The 9,068-nt window shown below is 51.2% G+C and overlaps 6 protein-coding genes across 8 annotated transcripts in view; 2 read left to right on the forward strand and 4 right to left on the reverse strand.

Moving 5' to 3' along the window:
• The window catches only part of H257_09121, a 6,924-nt gene extending 5,006 nt beyond the window's left edge, over window positions 1-1,918 (reverse strand). For both annotated transcript variants that reach the window (XM_009835238.1, XM_009835239.1), the window contains exons 1-4: window positions 1,382-1,918; window positions 1,118-1,334; window positions 537-766; window positions 408-448 (exon numbers count right to left, since the gene is read on the reverse strand). In XM_009835238.1, coding sequence (XP_009833540.1) covers window positions 408-448; window positions 537-766; window positions 1,118-1,334; window positions 1,382-1,837 — 944 coding nt within the window. In that variant the 5' untranslated portion in view covers window positions 1,838-1,918. The remainder of the gene's footprint in view (window positions 1-407; window positions 449-536; window positions 767-1,117; window positions 1,335-1,381) is intronic.
• Window positions 1,919-2,297: 379 nt separating this feature from the next.
• H257_09122 (hypothetical protein) lies at window positions 2,298-2,675 on the reverse strand (the record flags this gene model as incomplete). Its single annotated transcript, XM_009835240.1, has 2 exons — window positions 2,298-2,332; window positions 2,447-2,675. 2 exons carry the CDS (start codon window positions 2,673-2,675, stop codon window positions 2,298-2,300), a joined length of 264 nt encoding a protein of 87 aa, XP_009833542.1.
• A 495-nt stretch (window positions 2,676-3,170) lies between these two features.
• H257_09123 (hypothetical protein) lies at window positions 3,171-4,724 on the reverse strand. The gene has a single exon (XM_009835241.1). It carries the CDS (start codon window positions 4,341-4,343, stop codon window positions 3,381-3,383), a length of 963 nt encoding a protein of 320 aa, XP_009833543.1. The 5' UTR covers window positions 4,344-4,724; the 3' UTR covers window positions 3,171-3,380.
• Window positions 4,725-5,499: 775 nt separating this feature from the next.
• Window positions 5,500-6,035, forward strand: H257_09124 (hypothetical protein). Its single transcript, XM_009835242.1, has one exon. The coding sequence runs from the start codon at window positions 5,534-5,536 to the stop codon at window positions 5,969-5,971; it is 438 nt and encodes a 145-aa protein (XP_009833544.1). The 5' UTR covers window positions 5,500-5,533; the 3' UTR covers window positions 5,972-6,035.
• Window positions 6,036-6,584: 549 nt separating this feature from the next.
• Window positions 6,585-7,356, reverse strand: H257_09125 (hypothetical protein). The gene has a single exon (XM_009835243.1). The coding sequence runs from the start codon at window positions 7,308-7,310 to the stop codon at window positions 6,633-6,635; it is 678 nt and encodes a 225-aa protein (XP_009833545.1). The 5' UTR covers window positions 7,311-7,356; the 3' UTR covers window positions 6,585-6,632.
• Window positions 7,357-7,523: 167 nt separating this feature from the next.
• Window positions 7,524-9,068, forward strand: part of H257_09126 — a 2,479-nt gene continuing 934 nt past the window's right edge. The window contains exons 1-5 of one of the 2 annotated variants that reach the window (XM_009835245.1): window positions 7,524-7,606; window positions 7,655-7,874; window positions 7,930-8,159; window positions 8,212-8,441; window positions 8,511-8,693. In XM_009835245.1, coding sequence (XP_009833547.1) covers window positions 7,573-7,606; window positions 7,655-7,874; window positions 7,930-8,159; window positions 8,212-8,441; window positions 8,511-8,645 — 849 coding nt within the window. In that variant the 5' untranslated portion in view covers window positions 7,524-7,572 and the 3' untranslated portion in view covers window positions 8,646-8,693. Of the gene's footprint in view, window positions 7,607-7,654; window positions 7,875-7,929; window positions 8,160-8,211; window positions 8,442-8,510; window positions 8,694-9,068 lie in introns of those variants that run through there. The other variant, XM_009835244.1, reaches the window with a different exon arrangement.

Below are 9,068 nucleotides of genomic sequence, written 5' to 3' on the forward strand. Positions count from 1 at the left end.
GCCCTTCAACACTATAAGACCAGCCTCAGACGTATCAATAACATCACGACCTTCAACACTATAAGACCAGCCTCAGACTTTTCAATAGCATCACGACCTTCAACACTATAAGACCAGCCTCAGACTTATCAACAACATCACAATCTTAGACAGTATAAGACCAGCCTCAGACTTTTCAATAGCATCACGCCCTTCAACACTATAAGACCAGCCTCAGACTTTTCAATAGCATCACGACCTTCAACACTATAAGACCAGCCTCAGACTTATCAACAACATCACAATCTTAGACAGTATAAGACCAGCCTCAGACTTTTCAATAGCATCACGCCCTTCAACACTATAAGACCAGCCTCAGACTTTTCAATAGCATCACGACCCTAGACAGTATAAAACCCAGTACGTACCGTTCTTCGGTGCATGTGCTGTTGACATCAAAGAGCCGAACCTACCCCCCATTCGTTTAATCCCGTGCAAAGACTCAAATATATCATATATACGACATGTATATAGATAGACCAACACTCGTCACGTACAGATCCATTGGAGAAGGCGGCGATCACGCATTGGCCGTCGGGCGTGGCATCGATGGACGTGACGGGGTCTTCCGTGGAGAAGCACATGGACTTGAAGCTGGTCGAGAGAGCAGACAGAGCCTTGGGCTTGGCCATCGCTGACTTTGAAGTGTCTTTCGACAGCGAAGAAGAAGCGGCGGGAGAAGAAGCGGCTGGTGGAGGCGGCGACGTTCGCTTGATAGGCGCAGCAGCTGGGGGGTGATTAGGACGAAATATATATTCAAATATTGTAGAGGTTTGAAACTGGAATCGATATACACTACCCAAGACATGAACACTTCAAATACATTGGCACAAGGAAATATATATATATATATATTGAGCCAATCAGAGTGCTGCTGTATCAACCTGTCGAAGTCGAGTGTGCGTTTCATTAGTGTGCGTACAAGCACCACAGAAAAATAAACTTTTGACATACAAAATGTAGTACAAATAGTAAGTATCGATCTTAGATTTGGCGAATCAGCAGCACAAAAGTCTACGTTTTGGGTACTAGGACAATATATATATATGCGACGAACGCCATGTCGGATAGTTAGTACCAATGTCTGGAATGTGTGTGGCGACAGGGGGGCGCGGCGCCGCCAACTTGGGTAGAGGCGGAGTTCGTGGTGGTGGCATGGAAGACGACGAGGCCGTTAGCTGCATGGCATCCATCGATGGCGTTGGCGGCGGCAGCTGCATTAGGCCATTGAAGCGTTGCGCCGGGTCCAGGTTTACCATCCGTGCGACATAGGCGGGTTGTGGCTCGGGTTGCGCCTGGGTTGGTTTGTCATCAAAAACAGAAAGACATGCATGAACTATACCGATTCAGTTCGCGGAATCATCTGGATGGCATGAGTCGCAATGGTGGAGGAGGATGTAGGCGGGGGGGCAACGCTGTTGATTTCGGTCGTACCATGCGGTAGTGAAGGTTTGGCTGGTGCAACATTCGATGGCGGTTTGACGGTGTTGTCATTGACGTCTATGATACGGCGTTTCTTGCTCGGCGTGGCCGAAGGTCGAACGTCATGGATGTGTGTGGGTGTCGGTAACGTTGTCGGGGCTGTTCCTGGTGTATGCCACTCGATCGACCGTACCCCTGGCGTGCCATCCGTCGTGGAGTCGTTAATAGCATCCTCGTCGACGTCAACCACACGCCGCTTCAGTTCGTGCTGTAGCCGCGCCATGTCAAGGATGGTTTGGGCACGCTTAGCCTTTGGGATGCGATTCCCGAGCTGCTGGACATTGTTCTGCACCATCTTCTCCATCTTCTTCTCCATCGTTCCCGGTGGATAATCGGAAAACAAATGCAATTGCCCCGCCAAAACAGTCGACGCGCATTGGATAAAATAATATAATTTCCACCAATCCGATTGCATTTCACTCTATTTATACCATCGCCAAACGTCATCACGGAGCGCTGCAAAGGAGTCGGCATCGTCGACTCGGTGATGGACATGAACGATAACGCTAACGGGAATTGGACAGCTCTCGTGGATAAGGTCGTTAACCGATCGTCTTGCATCACGTTATGTGGATTGTCTTCCATCGTTTCGTGCTACGATGAAGGCAGTTCACGTTAACAAGTTGATGACCTGACCGGCTTGATACCATACCATGTGCATGAATCTCAAAGCAAAGGTGAATGCAGTGCTTGAAAGGAAACTCACAAGGTGCGCTCTACGTTGATGAAGGCGGTGGGTAGCTCCATATCGGTTCTGCGGCCTCGAACGACATTTGTCATGCCAACGTCCAGTACCATAGATGCCATGCGTCTACTCATGCATGACCATGCGTGACGTCTCAGGATTTGTCAAGCTAAGACGGGCGTGCTGGAAAGCCAATCTAACACACTGGAGAGTGGTGGTACTTGCTATGAAGTTAGGTACTTGGGCCCGATGGAGTCGAGGACCGCTGACGCCGTGATGACCGCGTGAGGTTCCACGTGCGCTCTTCAATTTTCTGAAACCCCCCTGTACGAACGTGCACGTCGGTGCATGGTTTTGGAAGCACCAGTACTCGAGAAGAAGACGACACGATGGTCGTACTGGTGGATTCTGTCTTGGCTTGATCCATAGTCGCCGGGATCCCGTCGTCTTCGTTGTTACTCGTCTGCATCGCTCCAGTGTATGAGAAGTGATCCACCTGGTGTGGCCGCTATTTGTTTGTATTGCGGTTACGACGGTTTCATGTTGGATTTGCTACACCATGTCACTTGATATGTGTGAGCCAGATATCAGCTTGCGTCGCGGTCGTACATCTCAACCGGTGATCGGGTGTGTGATGGAGGACATGATGCAGTCCGCGCTGGCATGCCACAGCCACACTCAACCACACATCATGGCTAACTTGGAACAACGCTATGTCATCAATTGCTCCCGCGTGTACACATCGGTAAGAACCAGATAAGAATGGCGTCAGGCTACTTTCGTCGCTGACAACCAATGTCCCCATGGTTGGTTCATCGACGCAGGCAAGTCAAGACCACCTCCACAGAAGTGCACCAGCACAACGCGATGCGATGCTTCCATGGTCATCATCTACTGTAACGTTATGGCGGCCTTCGTCCTTGAAGACGTTTCTCGGCCAGTTGAAGCGGTGGCATTTACTTTGGTAGCCAAATGGTTGCTTTTTTCCATACAGTAGTCAAGTCCATATTGCAATGCGATCTTGTACATTATATTCACGTAGAGTATACTATACTAAAATCAAGCTGATTTTGTCGCCATTTTAGCGGCATGGATAAATAAGCACGAGTTCCCATTGAGGAGAATAAAATAAGGGGTTGCCATCTACTACTACCACCACCTTGTACGAGTCCACTTAGCCGCGGCGGGCTTTCTTGTGGATGTGAGTGCTGCTAGGGGACCGAGCCACCGTTGTCGTGATGAGATGCTGGGGCGCGTCCACGCCGGTGGGGGTCGCCGACCGCTGCGTCGGTGCATGTCGCTTGCCCCCCGACGATGAAGTGTTCTCCATGTGGGGCTCGCCGATGGCAAACACCTTCTGGGATATCTCGAGCATGACTTGGACACATTCGTGAAAGCGGTGCTCGGGGAAATGCAGTTCATCCAACACATACTGCACGACTGGCGACGCCATGTGGAACTGCGTTAAGCACACCGCTTCTAGGGCCGCTAGGGCCTTGACCGATTCGAGGATGGGCATAAGCGCATATTCGCTCAAACACGCGTCGAGCAGGTGGGTGACCATGCTCTCGATGGCGGGAATGTCGACGGCACATCCATGGGCCGAACATGCTTCGAGTGCGAGCAAGTCCCGCGCAATGCCGACCGCGGACGGGGGATTCAGCTTCCATGCAGCGGTCTCCAAGATGCGCATTTCCATCTTGACCATTTCCGCGCGGGGGTACTTGCCTTGGCACAACAAATCGATTTCCTCGATCGAGATCGCACGGTTCTCGTGGACTTTGGACGCAACGGACAAACACATGACAGACACCAGTTGCAACACAATCTTGTCCACGGACAGCACACATAAACATTGATCCATCAGGTGGACCGCACATGCCACCGTGTCGGGGCTGAGGTCGAAGATCTTGCGGGTGTTGACCATCCAGTCGCACACGCGGCGGCGCCACCCGGCCTCCATTCCGTGCGTTTGGACTGTCGCGAGGTAATCGATCGAGCGGGGGTACGAGGATTCAGTTTCAATCACTCTGACGAGGATCTCAATGGCCGTGTCCATGTCAAGAGGCGCGGCGTCGTCGTACTCGTCAGAGCATGGAGTGAGCGCAGATGGGTCTTCGCAGCAAATCAAGTCCATCAAGCTGGAGGGGGTGCAAGGAGAAATAGCCTAAGGGACTAGCAAGGTTGCTTCAGATGCCACCGGCCGATAAATCGACGATGTGCGGCAGTCGGCAACTTCAGAAGTGGCGATGATCAGCATCCGGCAAGGAGGGTTACCACTAATTTCTACTCCCAGTATGAATATTAATGCTCCACAGTTTCGCATCGTCCCGCCAAAAGGTGCGCACGATACATTTAATTGTCATGACGTTACCCGCATTCTAAACAACAATGAAATTGAAATCCGCACATGGAAAAAAGAAACAGGCGGTCCCAAACCATGGACTACGAGCCAGAATGTTGGAAAATCCCATGTAAGCTTGCAGGCATACACAGTTCAAGATAACCGAACCCAAACAATCGCTATGTCAACGTGAATGCATGAAGGGTCGGTGTCGGTCGCCCAACCCAAGGGGGAAGATCAGAGACTCCATGAGAGGCAACTGCGGCTTCTGTCATAGACAGACGTCGACACACACATACACACTCGACAGAACTTGATGCTGCTTCTTTCCGTTCGAAAAACTCTTGAGCGCCTTGTTCTTTGGTTTTACTATGGGGGATTGGCTTGAATAGTCTTTGTCACTTGATGACATCCATACATCCTACGTTATTCGAATACTAGTGCTTACAAAGACGAACATCAGGTTCGATAAAATGGCGAGTGAGTACTACATGTATCGCTGCAGAGGACAATTCTTTGGGTGGTTGATGCAGCATGAGGTTGAAGTCTCGTAGATCATGGACGAAAGTGGGGCACGTGTTCTCGATTTATCAACGTGAAAGACATGCGGTTACGTTAACGTTGAGGACGGACCAGTGTAGTTCAACACCCATGCTATGAATCCTTCCTTACATTATTGGGCTGAGGAAGGCGGAGGGTGTTGGCACTTGCAACTCCTGCGCACCTTTGCAGGGGCGTTTGGGGGTTGTCAAGGTCGCCTCCCAGAAACGAGGTCGAAGAATTCGCTGGAAATGAGAAAAATAGGCACTTTTTGTCAAATGTTCTTCAAAATGAGACAACTACAATATTTTTCGGTTAATCGCATTCAAATAGTGTGCGTCGAATAAGTAGCCAATCAGAACAAAGTGGATTTGGTTGGTGGATCCCGCGGGTGGGTTGATTGGTTTTTTGCATTTTCAAGCCATAGATCCATTAAAGCGAGTATGAGCGACACGGAAGAATCGACCAAGGGCGTGACGTACGAGGAGCGCGTCAAGCACGTGAGCGTGATCGCGCAGCCTCTGGCGGTGAAGAAGCTCACCAAGAAGCTGTACAAACTCGTCAAAAAGTCCACCAAGGTCAAGTGCACGAAGCGAGGGGTGAAGGAAGTGGTCAAGGCCATTCGCAAGGGCGAAAAGGGGCTGTGTGTGATTGCCGGTGATATTTCGCCCATCGACGTCATCTCCCACATTCCCGTGCTGTGCGAAAGCAACGACATCGCGTACGTATTCACGCCGTCCAAGGTCGACCTGGGCGCGTCGGCGTCGTCGAAGCGCCCCACTAGCTGCATCATGATCACCCCCGGCAAGCACGGGTTCAACGTCCAAGAATCGTACGACGAACTCTTGGTAGAAGTCAAGAAAATTCAGCCCACCTATTAGTTATGTAGTCTATCCTTTGTTAACAATATATTCCAACGAAAATACAGAAACCTCAAGAGCTCCACCCGCCGCGTGCAACCTCCGCCACGACCGACGCATCTATCGGCAAACTTTGCATCATGCATGCACGTATCCAATGCGAATACTCGTGCATGTGTCGTGAGTTAGCCAGGAAAGGTTACACTGCGGTCCACATGACTGTGCACAGGTACAGTACAGTACTGTACATTGCACTAAGCTGGTGGTTCACCATTGTCACGACGGACGTTGTTATAACGTTCATAAGTTGATATGTAATACTGTGCTTACAAGACAGTGTATTTTCACTAGACCTGCACTAAAATTGGCCGATTCCCCTTTGAATTCATCTTCGCTACCGTAGATAGTACTCCGGAGTAACGTTAGTAGCCTTGGGCTACTTTCATTACTGGATGTATTAATACTACGTAGTACTACTACGTTAATAGTAGTTCCATTGCTGCGTTGGGTTCAGGTACAGATTCCCGACCCTTGAAGTACAACTTGGTATATGACGTGGACGCACTGTGACCTACATGTCTGTGTTGTTTGCAGTCGACCACTTCAAAGTAGTGCTCGACAAACGTCAACTCTTTTGTGCCATCAACATAACCATCAACACCTTGTTAGGCAAACAATAACCCTACAGCTGAGACACATTCGAGTACGACGACGACTTGCCATTGCTCTGCGCCATTCCACGAAGCAGCGCGTCGGCGATTTCGTCGTGGCCAGACCCTTCCAAGCTGAGCAAGCGACTCAAGTCGCTCGTTCGACCTCCTCCAGACTTGAGCGCGGACGGCCGTCCAAAGCTCGACATCCCAAACGAGCTCGAGTTGTTAGGATGGAGGTGGTACGGCCGTGCGACTTCGTTGCTGATGTCTTCGTCGTCGTCGGACATTTCCGAGCCAAACTCGCTGTATAAACTGTCCACTTGGCTGTCGTAGTCCTCGTCTAAGTTCATGCTTTCCACGATGGACACCATGTCCAGCACGCGCTCGCCGCCGACAATCTTGTGCCACGGCGCACCGTGGCCGCATTGCACGCACAAAATCGACCCCTTGTCCGTGTAGGACTGGCAATACGATGTGCATCCACACTTGACAGCGTCGTCTCGCCCAAACAAGCAGCCTTTGCGAGACCCCGACCGACTCTTTTGCCGCGCCATCTCTTCCCATAGCAACGCGCGTGCCGGCACAGGTTTCATAGGGACCAACCCCGCGGCGCGCTTGGCGGCATACTCCGCTGCAATGTCTTCCAGAATGAGTTCTGCTTGTGACAATGGCTTACGAGGCTCCACAACTCCTGCAGATGCCGTCATGTTGATGTCGACGACCTGGCTGAATAGTGTAATGGTGCCATCGTCCAGATACAGTACTCGCTGACACAGCACAACGAGATCCGGATATGTTTGGGTGTCATATTTCATCAAATTCCTAAAAATACTGGGCAGTTTTGCAGAATAGGGGCAGATTTTGCCTATATTTGCTGAGAAATGATACAACTTTGGTTGAAATTTAGCTCAACTTTGGGAGAGTTTCGCACTCGTCGGGCACAAACGAACTACAGTCGGTAGTGGCAAGATGAAGGTGTCCGCGTTCGTACTCGATGGCACATGTACAGCACCCATGTGATACATGGCACGGACATTTACATTGACGATAGGTGTCTTCTTCGCTGCGTCCCTTGCGGTGCTCGTGTGGTACTGCATGGTGTCAGCCCATTGGATGGGACAGCGCGGGGACATTGGAACCGCAGAGTACGTCCAAGGCATCGGACTGTGGGCCAACTACACAGCCCGTCGTGGCGACGACTGGTTTGACCCGGGCAACTCGTTCTGGCTTCCCATCCAACAAACGGCCGTGGAGTTTTATCAGGGGCAATGGTACGTTCATGGTCTTCGTCCGTTCCCTCTATCCCACCCGTCGCATTGTTCGTAGCGCGTCGTACCAGTACCCCGACTGCTCGCTTTTGGGAAGCGGGGAATACCAAAAGCAACTCTGCCAAGTGTTGTCGGTGCATTGCGGCACACCGCTTCTAACCATTCAGCTCATGATGTCGTTGGCTGCGGGTTTGTCGATCGTCGTGTTGCTGTGGGTTGTGGTCATGGTTGCGTACAAACATCGGACGAGCACGGAAGACTACGTCGTGGGCTTATGCGTGTTCACCGGTATGTTGTGCCTCCCCAACAGGACATCCGTCACCCCTCTCAAATGTCGTAGCCATCTTGCAAATGGCCGTCGTGGGGTGCTGGTACCTGTTTGTGTATACACCGATCCTGAAAACCGCGTTTTACGCTGACCAACTGTCCCGATGCCGAGACAACAGCAAAGGCCGCACGTGTTGGAGCATCCAGGTGGCCCCGTATGCGACACTGGTCGCCAGTGGTTTGTACTGCGCGTTGACGGTAGCGCTGACGTCCCTGAGTGGGCTCAAAGCCCGCCGCTACAAGGTACACCGCGATATATATATACACTACGTCCATATATAGTGGGGTGGTCTTCTTATATGTACACATTAGGTTGTCGTGCAAGACCATTGCCGCAAAGTCCTCGCGGACACGGACGCGCGCGCGATGCGAGAGTCCACCGCGTCCACCGTCCGCGGATCTGAAGACTCGGTCATCTCGCGCGACTCGATCGCTCCTGCGTCGTAAACGCTGGATTGTTAACACGATACTATGAAACGTTGGAATTGCAGGGGGGTTTTATATGACTTTTGGGACTAGCACAGTTCGATGCACACCACCTCGCTGTACTGTATCGCACTACGATGTCTCTGTAGGTCTGAGATACAGTAAGAGCTGGTATGAATTCACACCTGTCCGTTGTTTGCATCGAAAGCAGTCACATGGAAGCTTACTGTATACCAGTATATGATTCACATTTGGGGGAGCTGAACGTGCGGGAACTGATTTTCCACACTGACCACCCGAAAAAGACGACTTTCAAGCGGACCACCACCGGCCAAAGCACAACTGTGCGGAAACTCTGCGACACTGTGTATGGAGTGCATCATGGCAATCTGCGATAATGCCTCATGGAGCGACATTACGGTATGACATACCTCCACCATTGGA

This window comes from Aphanomyces astaci (assembly GCF_000520075.1).
Source record: "Aphanomyces astaci strain APO3 unplaced genomic scaffold supercont1.22, whole genome shotgun sequence".
In the NCBI taxonomy this organism is placed as follows: Eukaryota; Oomycota; class Saprolegniomycetes; order Saprolegniales; family Verrucalvaceae; genus Aphanomyces; species Aphanomyces astaci.